We start from the raw sequence: 15525 nt of genomic DNA, 5'->3' as shown, positions 1-15525 counted from the left end.
CTAAGTGACGTTTTCTGTGAAAGTCTTCAGGATTATATAAACTTGGATTAACTGCGCGAGGGTGGAAGTTTCTCCTCAGTCATTTTTTCGAGGCAGCTGTTTTTAAACTGTGCTCATAAGCTCAGCCACTTGCAAACTACCGATTTTCTTCCGTTACTGCCTTTGTTCCCATTGCCTTGTCCGAAAGCTGCTCCAGAATTACTCGGCTGTGATATAAACCTTCTAATTCCTTGGCAGAGTTTATTTGTGTGTGGTTTATCCCTGTTTGTTTTGCCAGTGATGTCCTCTATCTCACCACCTTTCTTCTCCAGGGCTGGCACCTTTCCTTTTTGCCTAGGCAAAGAGGGTAGAAAAAAGCCAACAAAACACTTTGCTGAAGGCATGGAGGAATTGCCTTGGAAGGTTTGGACATTTAAAAAGGATTACTTATGACAGTACCTGCAGAATTCTCCCAAACTTGACCTTTCAAAGCTTACAAATCAGGCCTTCCAGACTATGAAACCAACTTTAAACAAAAAGGAAAATTAAAATGGTGTTTCTCTGTGAAAGTCTGAGCCATGAAGGTGGATCTGGATTTGAGATTTCCTAGTAGCAAACTGTAGGAGCTAATTTTTCTTTTTGAAAGCTGCTAGTTTCATGCAATGACTTATGCCCAGGCACTGGGCTTTCAGGAAATAAGCCAATTATAACTTGCATAAGTTGGCAAAACTTCTCTTGTAAATGACTGGTAAGTCTAAACAACTGCAAACTGAGGGAATCTGCACCCATTTGAGCCCAAATTTATACTTCAGTGGGTCTTCCCTTTGTTATACTTAAATTAAGCTAAGATTTCTTCTGACCAAGGTTGTTTTTATTTTTTTTTCCCTGCACGCCATCAGTCCCTGTGCTCTGACCACTCTTATATCTTGAGAAGGAGCAGAAAGGAACTACCTGGCAACGTGAGTCAGCAAAACTCATCTACATCATTGTGCAGGGTTTTCGGGCTGGAGGACAGTGTTTCAGCAGCGATCCAGCGTTCCTGGTGTGTAAAACTGCCACAGGAGAGGGTGACTGAGTGTTGCTGTTAGTGCATGAGCCTGTTTAGGAACAAGCTCCAGTGGCATTTGTGCCAGGGGTGGGAATATCCCGACAAGAGATCCTCTGAAATGCAGTAGTGCTCTAGGGAAATGAGTCAAGAGAAGGGTGCCTGCTGCGAGGAGTTTGCAAAGTAAGAAGGATTTAAGAATACCATAAGGAAACGCAGACAGATATGAGGCAAAATGTTTAATAAGCTGTATCTCGTCTCTGATTTCTGTAATGTCTCTCGGCGTCGTTGCCTCGTACATCGTCTGTCTGTCGGGTCTAATTGCATTCAATAGAAATCTTCCCCGCGAGTAGCGACTGAGTCACTCGTGCACATTTCCTCCCCCTGTTTTAGTACGTGAGGTTGAATGAAGTAAGAAGTCATCAGGCCCAATGTTTTCCAAAGATGGCTGTGTCTGAACCACACCACACTGGAAATGTAAGCTATAAAAGTGTGTCAGGAGTAGAAGTTGCTTGATATATGGGATAGATGTTAGTGTCACAATCTCAATTCATAGCAGTGGCATGGGATGCAGAAGTGCCCCTTCCTGCTACTACTGAATTTTCCCAGAATTTCCCATTGGGTATCTTGCTAAAGCTTTTAAATTGGTCAGTAATGTGAAGCCGCTTGCTCATGAGAAGAATCATCATTAGTCATAAAAGATTCCTTATGACTTCCCGTTATGAGAGAAAAGGAACAGCAGAGAGGAGAGCACTTTTCAGTCTCACTCCTGCTGAAGGATGCCTGGGAAAGGAAATCTTACTTTTATTCTCCTCATGTGAAATGCTTGTGTGATTGACTGATTGATTTAAAGTGGTTGGAAATTTAGCAATACCTTTTCCCTAATGCTGGCTTGTCTTCCATCAAAACAATTATTATAAACTAACTGATCAAGTGTTAGTATACATGATCTAACATTTTCAGCACTAGAAGGGTTATTCTAGTGTCCTCTCCTATTTATAGGTTGTCCATGAGTAACTGTGGTAAATCATTCTTATGGACTCAGAGAGCTGCACAGAAAACCACACGTCCCAACCTTCCTCTGCTTTTGGTTGCAGGGAGCAGGGAGTAACGGTGTTCGTTTGACCATGGAGAGCGCTCTGACAGCCCGCGACCGCGTGGGGGTGCAGGATTTTGTCCTGCTGGAGAACTTCACCAGCGAAGCAGCGTTCATTGAAAATCTGCGTAAGCGCTTCAAGGAGAATCTGATCTATGTGAGTAACAGAGGGGCAGAAACCAAAGTCTTCATAAGTGAACCTGAATTTGGGGTATTTGATACAGCAGGCGTACCATACGTTGTTCAGCGGTTGTAGGGATTCAGAGATATCAGCTTGAATAGACCTTGGCTGATTATCTCAGAACAAGACTGGGACAGCATAATGTTCGCGTAAGGACCTCTTTTGCAGTGATCCACTTGAGGTCTACTGGCATTTACTGGTCCTTCCAGCACTGAAATCCAACTCACACCACGTTCTTCCATTTCATGAACCCACTCTGTGGTGGACTTTCAGCAACCCCAAACTTGAACCTAATCCCAAACAGTATATGAGAAATAAGCCGGTATTCATGCTTGTTAGAAGCACGAAATCCATGCAGAGGTGCTGTTTTTCCAGCAAGGATGGGGGGTCTAGCATAACTCCTGCAGTGTCATACTGCATGAGGAGGCTCTTGGGAGGCCCTTAGCCCATCCCGTGCTGCAGGCAGGGCTTGTCAACCACAGGAGCTTCCTGAGCAACTCTGGGCTCTCAGAGAATCCGCTGCTAGTCCTTATGTAACCTCTTCATTTTGTGCTTTCTTTTTCAGACATACATTGGCTCGGTTTTGGTGTCTGTTAATCCATACAAGGAACTGGAAATCTACAGTAAACAGAACATGGAGCGATACCGTGGTGTCAGCTTCTACGAAGTTTCTCCTCACCTGTGAGTGGCCTGTGGGTAAACAGCGTAGTTTGTGCCATTCCCACACCGGCGTGTGCAGTAATGACATGTGAAAGCAAGCAAATAGGACTCGTCCCAGATAATGCCCTAAAAATCATAGGGATATAAAGGATCTTTTAGAGGGTGTGGTGTACGGCTCTTTCTATTCCTGTTTCTCTCTCCAAAGAGGATGAGTTGCCTTTGCAAGAGCAGTATTTGGAAAGGGAGGTGGTTCCTTCCTGGCTGGAGGAACAGAGCTGCTTACCCAGCCCTGGCAGGACAGGAGTTCATTGTTCCAAGGTTACTTGGGGTCTGCATGTCCGGATCGTGAGTTTCCCCTGTTGCTACATCGCTCATTCAGCATAATGCTAACTAGGGGAAAGAGTATGTATATATGTGCAGTGATTTCTTCCCTACCTCTCCTGTTACTGCCTGACCAATATTTATCTGGTATTTCCCCTGTTGCTATGATACCGTGAGCCTTGTTGGAACAAGGAATGTATTTATTTACATGGTCTGGCGTGGTGAGCATTCCCAATTTCCCATTTGAAAAAAAAAAAAAAAAAAAAAAAAAGTTTGAGGTTTGAAAGTTATTTTTGAAAGCATTTGAATTTTTTTGTCAGACTGAAAGAGAAAGATGACTGGGAGCTGAGGACGTTTGGCTCAAAAATGCTTTCTTTCAGCGCCAAGGGCCAAATTCTGAGCAGTTCTTGGAGGCTTTGTGTGTGTGTGTGTGTTTTCTTTTTTTTTTTTTTTTTAAGGAGGTCTTGGAAGAGCAGATGATATTTTTGAGCAAGCTATTTGGATTGTTTCTTATTACTGGCACATAACCCAAAAGAGTAAGCAAAACAGAATGCGCTATGAGCACAGAGGGGGAGAGGAACGCCATTACTTGGGAAAGTCTGAATATTTGAAGTTGTATTCGTTAGGGTAAAAATGTGTTTTTTGTAGTGTTTCAGGCTTCTTTTGTGGATCTACATGGGAGATGGTTAGACCTGAAAACCCCAGAATTCAAATCTGCTAAGTTCTCCCCTTGATCTACGTGCGTCAGCACATTCTGTTTATGATGCCCTAAATAAGAGAGGCCTTCCCCCAAAAAGTAATCGGCAGTTGCTCAAATCAGCACCAGGCAGTTCCTGATGAAGCAACGGAGGTGGTGCAGAGGTAGCAGCTCATGCCTCGGGCTTCGTCACTTTGGCTTGTGATCTAGGCGCTCTTACTGGCTTCTTTGTCATGAGAAGGTAACTCTGTGACTCCCTGGAAAAATTCTGGGACTGTGGCCACCTTGTTATACGTGTGCAGTAAGTGCAGGACTGAGCACGATGGCAGTGCTCCTGTGTGACGTGGAGGGCTAGGCAGCTCTGCTTTAATTTCTGTGAGCGCTACACAAAGTGATTTAAATCACAAAGTAGCTGATTATTTCTTAAGCTGTTTTCTTCCTTGTTGTAACTAGTCCCAGGAGAAGTTGTAAAATGTGCAGGTCATGAGTAAAAACCCTTGAGAGCTGTGATACCAAACACCAGTGCTGCTCCAACTGGAAGAAGAGTATTCTTTGTTAACTGTCATTCACATCCCATTAAAAAACATTATACCATTTGATTATTTATGCATTTTAAAATACTCTGCAGAGCACTGGAATTAGCTGTAGTGTGGTACTCAGAGCTTCTCTTTTTGCAGTATTTCAGGTGTATTATTTTTTTACTATTTCTCTTACTCTAAGCTGATTCTAGTTCAGTGTCAAAAGAGTTTAAGCTTGGCCTGAGCACAGGGTTCTCTGGGAAGCGCATCAGGTGTAGTCACTCAAAGGGGAAAATGTAGCCCTGTGGCTTACTCTTTAAGGAAAGGGGATTCTGCAAGCGGCCTGCATGACTGTTAGCGTTCTGCTTCAAGTACCGCAAACTCCCCCAGTAAAGACATGCAATCCAGAGGCAGTTCATAAACTTTAAGTGGAATTTATATTTATTCAACTATTTTGCTTTCAAAATACTCCAGAGACGGAGTTTGGATGGGAAGAGAAGGACTTGATGAATTTAGTGGGGTAAGTGTGCAGTTGTGTTGCTAGGTAGCTCAGCAGTGTTGCCTTAGCACCAAGTATTAATAGACTTGAGGAGGCCACGGCTGTTATTTTGGTGTGATCGTTTTTAATTAATTTTACAGCACGAGTTATAAAAAAAAAATAGGAAGAAGAAGCAAAACTCAATAATTATTAAAAGCTTGTCAAGTGCATGAATTGTATGAAGACAGGGTATGTGCTTGATAACCACGTGTAGGACAGCTGAGGATTTTATTATTGAGGTCTTACATGAGTGTATTTGAAGGGCTAATGTTTCTCTTTCCTCTTATCCCCTCCTACTGCATCTGGTCCTTCTTCTCTCTCCTTCCATAAGCACTTGCTACCAATGTTTGTCAAACGCATCCTCCTGCTCTCTGGTGTTGTAGAAGTGTGTGATTCTTGGCAAAAGAACCTGTCTGGTCTACTGCGGGGATGAAAATAGGAGAGAGAAAAACGAAGGAAGAAGCAGGAGTTGAGGGACAGCAGCAGTAAACCCTGGTTGTACACAGGCAGGACGAAGCGTTTGGTGTTTTGGGTAGTGCTTGGCCTAAGCTGGATGGTTGCTTAATGTAGCCTGCTGGATGTTTTAGTAGTCTGTTCTGGCGTAATCCAGTTCTTTTTATAATCTGAGAGAAGCTACAAGAGGTTGGTTGGGCTATTCAGGAGCCACCCAGATAGCAAAGTGCAGTTGTGACCTTCTGTGTCATCACTTAAGAGATAATCTGGAATAAAGTTCAATGGAAAACAAGAAATATCCTGAATGTAAAGCCTTTTTATCCTGTGTACCGATGTCAAGAAATCATGTATATTTAGGAAATTAAGTTTATGTGCACCATGTAGTCTTTTTTTTACAGAAAACTTTCTCACCTGAGTAGGTGAGATGGTCAGGGAGAGCAAACCGCTCAGTTCTTTCCCCTTTCATAGCTTTCCATATTCACTGTCAAATTATTTAAGTAGCATGAAGACCTTTTCCAAAAGAATAGTTTTTAAGGGAATTTAGCTTTTAGATGTATGTTATCACCCTGCAGAAGCTTGGCCCTGTGGTTAAGATGTGCACAGAGATGTCTGAAGGCATTCATAGCAATTTCTCACAGCAATATGCTCTTACCTCGTGGACATGTATTTCTTTTTGAGGTGTCTCTGCTAGGAGTTTGCGTTACGGGATGGTCTTAGCTGAGGAGTCTCAGCCCTTCACTTGTGGAAACAAACTAATGCCTGGTTGTCGTTGTTCCGTAGCTACGCTATCGCAGACAACTCGTACCGCTCGCTGCGCATGGAGAGGAAGGATCAGTGCATTCTGATATCTGGGGAGAGCGGGGCTGGCAAGACGGAGGCCACCAAGAAGATCCTGCAGTACTACGCGGTGACCTGCCCAGCCAGTCAGCAAGTTGAGACGGTGAAGGACCGCCTGTTACAATCCAACCCTGTCCTGGAGGTAATCCTAGAGTCTGCAGCACTGAAGCTTGACATTGAGTCATAGCAGCAGTACTCACATTTTCCGGCTGAGGGGGCGGAGGCAGCTGGACCCTACTGGGCATGATTAAGCTGTCTGTGCAGCGTGGAGAGTGTATCCTGGGAACACAGGTTCACACCGTGTGGGTGGATCGTTTGTACTGCACACAAGGGAATCCCAGTGTGCTTCCAAGCCAAAGAAATGGTCATCTGCTGCCAAACTCACTTGGCCCTTTCCTGTCCACCAGGAGTAATTCAGAAGTGGCCAGACTGCAGGGGAGAGAGAGGCATTTGAAGCGGGAAGAGTCCTGGTGTGCTGCATTAGTTTGCAAAGCCAGAAGTTGACACATCTCCCGTGGTCAGCTCTGCCCTCTGATAAATGCATTTGTGGGTGCATTTTCTAGTGCTGTGGTGTCCTCTAGTGTCCAGTCCTGAGCTGTCTTTGTAGTTCCCTTCAATATTTCCGTTCCACTCAAATCTGTGCAGAGCAGGAAAAGGTGTGCTCCCCATGAGTGGGAAAACCCCAACAGGCCTAGGCCTGTTAGGTAAGTGCCCGCTGTGAGCAGAGCTGTGGATTACTGCAAGCCAATAGCTGTGATGAAAGAGGAAGCTTTGAAAAGATCGTCAGGTGTGACGTATGTTGTCAGCAGGGAATTGGCCTTAAAATAAATTTGCTGGGAGGGTGGAATTGTTTTTAGGGGCATGCTTCATCTGCAATACTTGCACTGGGTATAAAGATCATCATTAGCATTTTGGGTGGTAATATGTTTCCTTCTTGCTTTCCCTTGCAAAAAGGACAAACCTAAACTTTATGGCCATATAAACTTTCAATGGCCATAAATAGATAACTGGCATCTTCACCAAAGTGTGTATAAATAATGTTATTTGATACTGATTTATTTTTCTCTAATCATTTCTCATTTCAGGCCTTTGGAAATGCGAAAACCCTTCGGAATGATAACTCCAGCCGATTTGGGAAATACATGGACGTGCAGTTTGATTACAGGGTAAATTAAAATTTGTTTTATATTTCAGAATGGCTCTCAGGCATAACAGATTCTGTTGCCTACGCTTTCTTGCACTGATGTGTGCATAGAGTGCATGTTCCCTTGCTGACCACGTATGCAGTCCAGGAGTAAAGTTTGTTCCCAGAGTTTTTTATGGAACACACTTTATTTTCTTTCTCTCCTCGTCTCTGTGAGAGTGAGATTAAGTCCTCTGATTTCTGAGGTATATGTGCACCGTGAAATGGACACTCCCAAACTAACTCCACATTAGTCAGCTGTGGACTGAAAATAATCTCTGTCCTGCGTAACTTTACATAGTGTTTGTCTCAATTCTGATTCAAACTGCCCCACGCTAGGAAGATGAACTTAATGCAAGAACCGAGTAGCTAGATGTATCATAGTCCTTTAAACTTCTCAAGTTTATGTAATTCCTCCACATTCAGAGTTTTGTTATTTTTTGCGTTGAATCCCTTCTGAGAAGGAAGAATATACAAGTCAGGCTATCATTCAGTACATGCTGTAGCCATGTTCTACAGAACTGCGTATTATTTTCACTTGATAACTCATTTCATGTATGCTTCAAAACTCAAGTGGATGTGTATATGCCGTGATATATCTTGTGATACAAAGTAACAAAGGATTTTCTGCCTCTTTTGTAGTCACTCATTTTGTGATTGCATGTCTTTGAAGAGACTGCCAAAGAAGCAGAAATATTTTCCTCTCTGTCGATAAACTATTTCAATGCATCTGGTTTGATCTAGGGTGCTCCTGTTGGGGGCCACATCTTGAACTACCTCCTGGAGAAATCTCGAGTTGTGCACCAAAATCATGGCGAGAGAAATTTCCACATTTTCTACCAGCTGCTAGAAGGAGGGGAAGAAGACTTGCTGCGACGGCTAGGCCTTGAAAAGAACCCACAACAGTATCACTATTTAGTAAAGGTGCGTATTAACTAACAATTCTTAAGATATTGTTATATTTTAGGACAAATGTATTCGCAGTTGACTTTATATCTTCATTCCCTCGCTTCAAAAATAACACTGAGATAGATCCTATGAAAAGAAACATAGGGCAGAAGTGCATTGAGCATGAGTAATATCACTTTGATAACAATATACTTGTTTATATCAAACTGTGTATTTCTAGGGTCACTGTGCAAGGGTCAGTTCCATAAATGATAAAAATGATTGGAAGATTGTGCGAAGAGCCTTGTCCATTATAAGCTTCAATGACAACGAGGTGGAGGTAAGACTTGTTTGACAGCACAGCTGATTTTCCCTCTCTTGAGAATTTTTCTGCTTCAATTTATTTCTAACAAAAGGCAGCCTTTAGAGTGCATGTGTTCCCTGCAAAAATCGTCAAACAAAATACAAAATGAGTGTTTGCACAGTGTGCTAACACAAAAATCTCACTGCTGTTTCATTCTGTATCCGTTCCTGATTTCTGCCTGTTGCTTCCATTGTAGGACTTGCTGAGCATTGTGGCTAGTGTTCTGCATCTGGGGAATGTGCAGTTTGCTGCAGATGAGCAAGGAAATGCTCAGGTCACTACGGAGAATCAGATTAAATATCTGGCTAGGGTGAGTATCACCGGTTAGAGATATATTACTTTAAAGATGAATTAGTATGGTTTCCTTATTTTGCACATGGTAGCATTATATTCTAACATTTAGAATATGATTTAGAAGTTGTCAAAAATGTGCTCTTATCTGATGTAATTTCAATGCAAATATTAACATTTTAATATTTTATATCTTTATAAAAAACGTAATGCAATTGTATACATATACATTACATTTTTGTACTTTTATATATTTTTATACTTTTAACATTAACATTTTTTAATTAACAACTTCTCTATTTACCGCTTGATCCACCACTGACTTGAGCTTTTTGCCTTCAGGCAGTGGGATAGGAATAGACTTAATCTGGAGACGAGTTTTAAGAAGAGTTCTCATGGCTTTGCTCAGTCCCTTCTTTGTGCCAGAGCAGTCAAATTATTATGTCATATGGCAAAAAGGAGTTGGTGTGCAGAAGGAAATGGAATGACTGACATTGCAAAAAGGCTTGCAGTGTGAATGGAAACACAGGGTTGTTTCATTGGACTGTAATTTTGGGGACTAACCTTTCTGATCTCTTAAAACCAGCACTGATGAATTGAATGTACTGCTTCATAAATAAATTTAACATTCTACTGCTCTGCAGCTTCTAGCGGTTGAGGGCTCTGTTCTACGAGATGCACTGATCCACAAGAAGATCATAGCGAAAGGGGAAGAGGTAAGAACATGAATTGGGATCTGGGAGGCACGTGGAAATTAAATCAAACTAGTGCAACACCATCAGCTCTTTATTAACAGTAAGCCAGGGAAACTTAATCTGCCAACGGAATGGCTGTTGAATGACTTTTTTTTCTCCTTTTGTATGCAGTTAATCAGTCCCCTGAACCTGGAGCAGGCAGCCTATGCAAGGGATGCACTTGCTAAAGCAATATATGGACGCACTTTCTCCTGGCTGGTGAACAAGGTTAACAAGTCTCTTGCTTACAAGGTAAACAAATCTGTTTTTTGTTGATACACAACCAAGTGTGAAAGGCGGTTTCAAATCTTAAAGCTGCAACACAAAGTTGTTGTATGCTTTACAGTGATATCCAAGTTAATTTGTTTTCCACTAAGAAGAGAGTAAGGAGAATATGCTATAACTAAATGGAGAAGGTCCAGTGATGGATTGTAGCTGTAACCGACTGTGTGACTACATACGAACACTTCCTTTTTGCTCTATTGCAGGAAGGAGAGTTTCCTGGCTGGAGAAGTACAACAGTTCTAGGATTGCTCGATATTTATGGATTTGAGGTTTTCCAGCACAACAGGTTTGTTTTCTTTAATGTCTTAGAGTTTTGAGTAAGCTGTGCATGACTCCATTATAGTGTTTTCTCTCCATTGTGAAATAAGACTTGAATCCATCTCTGGTAATTTTAGTAAGAGAGAAAGAGATGACATTTCAGCTTTAGGAAATCAGATGAACAACTAGTATTGGCAGATCTTCTAACACGTTGGGCATTCGGATAATATTTAGCATTTACAGCTATTTATGTTCCTGGTATGTTAGAGGCTGATGTCTTTTGGGGGCATATTCACGTGCTAGCTTGAGCCATGCCTTTCATAGAATCATAGAATGGTTTGGGTTGGAAGGGACCCTAAGATCATCTAATTCCAACACCCCTGCAAGGGCAACACCTTCCACTAGACCAGATTGCTCAAAGCCCTGTCCAATCTGGCCTTGAGCACTCCCAGGGATGGGGCATCTACCATTCCTGGGCAAGCTGTTCCAGTGCCTCACCACCCTCTGAGTAAAGAATTTCTTCCTTTGTCCAGCTCTCTGGCATAGTTGTGGCTGTTGTTTTGGCATCTTTATGTGGTGGTGTGAATGGGAAAACACAGCTGTAGAGTAGTGTATGGGATTATGTCAGAGTCTGGAACCTAACTCTGGCAGATTGCAATGAATCAGGACTCTGAATCTGTAGTTTTTCTCTTTCTCAGTGTTACACTCCCGTCTGTTTTTCCCTCCTTTTGGAACTCTTTCATGAGATTCACTAAATAATGAGTTCAGTAAATATAGATTCACTAAATAATTCACCATATCTCTTACATTTCTCTTGATTACACATAGATATATTCATGCTACTGTCCTCTGATTATAGCTTATTTTACTTGTCATACAGTATTAATGATTATTTTTCTGATTTTTGTTTCCAGCTTTGAGCAATTTTGTATTAATTACTGTAACGAAAAATTGCAACAGCTCTTCATAGAGCTCACATTAAAGTCAGAACAAGAGGAATACGAGTCAGAAGGCATAGCGGTAAGAGCCAGTAAAATCCTGCTGTCTTCGCAGCACCTCCAGCAGTCCAAGGACAGATTATTGGAAAAGGAGCTTTAACAATGGTCTCCAAAGTACATGATTTAAAGAGCATTCCTTTTACCTTTCTTGTCAAACTGCGTTGGTAACTGTGTGCAATGCAGCTAGAAGCAACTAATGCCATTCCAATCTTTTACTCTAATAAAAAAAAAGATGCTTTTTAAAGGGAATGTTAAGAAAACAAATGTGATGATTGAAAAAGCTTTACATTTCAAATGAGACCCAGCGGTTATTTAAATAAGGTGCTGTCTAAAATGTTCTGAAATTTTCACGTTTTTTTTTTCCAGTCAAGAATTGTTGTCATCCAAGTGTGATTTCTTGTTTTTGCAGTGGGAACCAGTTCAATATTTCAATAACAAAATCATTTGTGATTTGGTGGAAGAGAAGTTCAAAGGCATCATTTCTATTTTGGTGAGTTGACATGACCTTTTAAAACAAAACGCTGAGGCACTGGAGTGGAAATCAAGGGGAAGAACACAGGAAAAGGGTCTAAATTTATATTAGGACTGTTCGGGCAGGTGGGAATAGCAATGATACACTAAATGGTGACACGATTAAAAGTCATATTGTAATCCCCATCTGCCCTGAGGAAAGAAACTTCCAATCCAGGCAGTCTGGAAGGAGGAGGTTATTCTCCTATTCAACTCAACGATTCTTCATTTGTTGAACGAAGTGAAATGAAGGCATGAAGTGGCCTACCTATAAAAAGCCAATGGGTCAAGCTGGGACAATGTTTCAGGGAGACAGCATTAGAGCTGGCCTGTATGCATACAAGCACAGAAAGAAATCAATACTAGGATGTGTGTGTTTTCAGGACGAAGAGTGTCTGAGACCTGGAGATGCCACAGATACAACGTTCTTGGAGAAACTGGAGGAAACTGTGAAGAACCACCCCCATTTTCTCACGTGAGTGTTCACACAGCTGAGAGCATCTTTACTGGTAGGATCCAAGCATAATAGAGCCTACAGGTTTGATTATTGCTGGGTAATTTTATAAAGCATTGTGTTTACAACGGTAGCATCCTAGATATCCTGGGCCCCACATAAAATGACTGTTTTCATTTGCAAAGAGATTGTGAGTTAAGATAATATCGAACAGGCAGGTATAACAGAATTGGAGAAAAAAAGGAAAAATGTGGCAGGAAAAGACCATGTCCAAGTTATGCACTGAATCTTCTGTACGTACACATTGTCCAAGTCTGAGGGAGACATGTAAAGGTCCGCAGCTTTCTTTTGCTGGCTTGCCTCTTCACCAATCTCTTGCTGGCATCCAGCTGCTAATATCCAAGGAATTGGGCAGGTTTGCAGTTTCTTGGCTCTTCCAAGGTCCAGCCCAGTACTTCAGGTGTGAGCAACTCTGTTTTGGTGTACCAGGCCAGATTATTGCCCAGCATTAATGGTTTCCTGGCGTGTGACAGCTGATGCCTGAAGTCCAGCCTACAAATAAGTAGAACATGCAGCAGAATTTTGCTGGTAACATTAGTGTTCAGAAGTGTTTTTGCATTAGAGTGATTTTAGCAGTGCTGCTGCTTTTGAAATCGAGGGGTTACTGATTCACCTTCACTCCCATCTGCTTCCCAGACACTGTTGATAATCCTCCTTCGACTTTGGTAACCTATCCTATTGCTGCCACTCCAGTTTCGTGGATGTGAATTCCGTGTTTTAGCTTGTGAATTGCCTGCCTGTTTTAGAGCTGCAAATTTCTTTTTATTCTTATTTGGATGTTCTTTGCTCAGATCAGGGTCTGTGTGGTATCTCACAAGTATGCCAGCCTGCTGCCAACATCTTCACTGCCCTCTCGCCTGCTGCCTCTACTCTAATTTCATGTACACACAGAGCCACTCTGCAACCTCGCCAGGAAGCTGAAAGTTCATCTTTTTTAAAAAATATACATAAATAGAGTTTATGCCATTTCTATGATTTGCTGGTTGATAACTCATCTTTTTTTACTTTTGGTCTTGAAGATCAACAAGTGTAATTTTTTATTTTTTTCCTCCTGTGTTCATCTAGTCCCACTCTAGGATCATATACCACAGTGGTTTTTGAGGTGAATCCCCACATGAAACAAACATTTGTTCCTCATGAAGCTTCTTCATTTCCTCTCCAGGCACAAGCTTGCTGACCAAAAAACTCGCAAGTCTTTGGGGCGGGAAGAGTTTCGGCTTTTGCACTATGCTGGAGAGGTCACCTACAGTGTTGCAGGTAAGTGTGTGCATCATCTCAGTTCTCTCTCACTCCTTTTTCCTCCTTTCATCCCCTGCCCTCTGAATTAAAACAGCTTTGCTAGGTAGCAAAGACAGATCTGGTTATAGAGCAGTTCTATGTATCATCTAATTAACCAGATTAATTTCCCATCTCAAATTCCTGCCTTGATGTGAAATTTCTGTGGAACAGTGGTGGCAGCCTGAGTGGTTTCTTTTTCTTCCAGGTTTTCTAGATAAAAACAACGACCTTCTCTTTCGGAACCTGAAGGAGGTGAGTATGGATGCAGGGTGCTCCCAATACTCAGCAGCAGAACTAGGAGGCGGGTTCAAAGTGGGGTGGCATCTGAGGGAAAAGATTCTTTTAATCTCCACCTGGAGAATGCGTGCCCATAGGGCTGCATTACGAAAAGGCAAATTAAAGCGCTCAAAGTTTGTTTTATTAAAAACAAAACAACCCAAAACCATTTTGTCACATTTCTCTAAAAGTTCTCTGAAGTTTATTGTGTACTTTATCTCTGAAATTTCTCTCTCTGCAGACCATGTGCAACTCTGAGAATCCTATCATAAATCAGTGTTTTGACAGGACGGAGCTGACAGACAAAAAGAGACCCGAAACGGTAAGGATACGAGAGCTGGCTGGAAGTGTGGCTATTTCCTCTTTTTTAAAGATACGTCCTGTCTAACATGGTAACCTAAATATAAGCCTCTTACCTTTAAAGCTGGGGGACTGTAGTTTGTTCTGCAGTCACAAGTACTGGCTGTAAGTCATCACATCATACATGGCTTTCTTTCTTTTCTCCTAGGCAGCAACTCAGTTTAAAAACAGCCTCTCTAAACTCATGGAAATTCTGATGTCCAAAGAACCGTCCTACATCCGATGCATGAAACCTAACGATGCTAAACAGGCTGGTATGGCTGTGGTTAGCTCTTCACCTGTGTGCTTTTCTACAACAGCTGTACAGACCACTAGATCCCAGGCAGCGAGGCACAGGAAGGAGCTCAAATGAATAAGTCTTGCCAGAGTTTTCATTTTGGGTCTGCGCCAGAGCTTCTTGTGAGAGGGGGGTGGTAGTACCAGCAGCCAGGAATCGGAATGGAGGCGCTGGTCTTGGGTAAAGTGACAGAATGAGGTCGTATCTGAAGTCAAGAATAGTGAACCTACATGACTTCCTTTTAAGGATTTTATTCTCCCTCATTTCCTCCTCCTGTCTGCGTAGAACATCCTAAAGGATAAATTCTATTCTGGAGCTAAATACAAATGTATACTTAAAGAGGGAGGGACAGGAGTCACAAAATAAGTTGAACCATGAGGATGGGGTAGAGGTTAAAGATAACTGTGAGATAAAATAATTCTGAACTGAACTGAATATTTCCCTTCTCTGCATGAATGGACAACTATGTATTAATGAAGTTTCTCTGTTTTCATACTCTCAAGATCGATTTGATGAAGTCCTAATCCGACATCAAGTGAAATACCTGGGGTTGATGGAGAACCTCAGAGTGCGGAGAGCTGGCTTCGCATATCGAAGGAAATACGAAGTTTTTCTGCAGAGGTAAGATTACCTTGGGCTTATCTCTCTCCCTGCTGCTCCCTCCCCTGGTCTTGGTCCTACAGGTGTTGAGGCCGGGGAAGTGTTCCAAAAAGCAAAGAGCAACCCTTATACCTGAAAGAGTTATTTCTTGGAGGGAGAGAGAAGAATGACCTCTCTCCCTTTCTGTTACTTCTCTCCCTAAGATTTCTTCTGCTGTCAATCCACAGGTACAAATCACTTTGTCCAGAAACGTGGCCTACATGGGATGGACGGCCCCATGATGGCGTGGCTGTGCTGGTGAAACATCTTGGCTACAAACAGGAAGAATACAAAATGGGACGGTTAGTTCTCGTGCTTTCTCAATTTGAGGTTATGAATCATTGG

General features: G+C 42.1%; 1 protein-coding gene across 3 annotated transcripts in view; it reads left to right on the top strand.

Moving 5' to 3' along the window:
- MYO1C (myosin IC) overlaps positions 1–15525 on the top strand; it is a 55062-nt gene that overhangs the window by 31385 nt on the left and 8152 nt on the right. For all 3 annotated transcript variants that reach the window (XM_035342864.1, XM_035342866.1, XM_035342865.1), the window contains 19 exons: positions 2122–2277; positions 2867–2982; positions 6269–6467; positions 7411–7491; positions 8253–8432; positions 8638–8736; positions 8957–9070; positions 9696–9767; positions 9918–10037; positions 10274–10356; positions 11243–11348; positions 11736–11816; positions 12220–12311; positions 13513–13607; positions 13834–13880; positions 14146–14226; positions 14413–14518; positions 15045–15162; positions 15369–15482. In XM_035342864.1, the coding sequence (XP_035198755.1) occupies positions 2122–2277; positions 2867–2982; positions 6269–6467; positions 7411–7491; positions 8253–8432; positions 8638–8736; positions 8957–9070; positions 9696–9767; positions 9918–10037; positions 10274–10356; positions 11243–11348; positions 11736–11816; positions 12220–12311; positions 13513–13607; positions 13834–13880; positions 14146–14226; positions 14413–14518; positions 15045–15162; positions 15369–15482 (2060 nt within the window). The remainder of the gene's footprint in view (positions 1–2121; positions 2278–2866; positions 2983–6268; positions 6468–7410; positions 7492–8252; positions 8433–8637; positions 8737–8956; positions 9071–9695; positions 9768–9917; positions 10038–10273; positions 10357–11242; positions 11349–11735; positions 11817–12219; positions 12312–13512; positions 13608–13833; positions 13881–14145; positions 14227–14412; positions 14519–15044; positions 15163–15368; positions 15483–15525) is intronic.

The sequence above is a fragment of the Oxyura jamaicensis genome, chromosome 19 (genome assembly GCF_011077185.1).
Source record: "Oxyura jamaicensis isolate SHBP4307 breed ruddy duck chromosome 19, BPBGC_Ojam_1.0, whole genome shotgun sequence".
Lineage (NCBI taxonomy): Eukaryota > Metazoa > Chordata > Aves > Anseriformes > Anatidae > Oxyura > Oxyura jamaicensis.
This window is presented reverse-complemented; position numbering and strand designations above follow the sequence as displayed.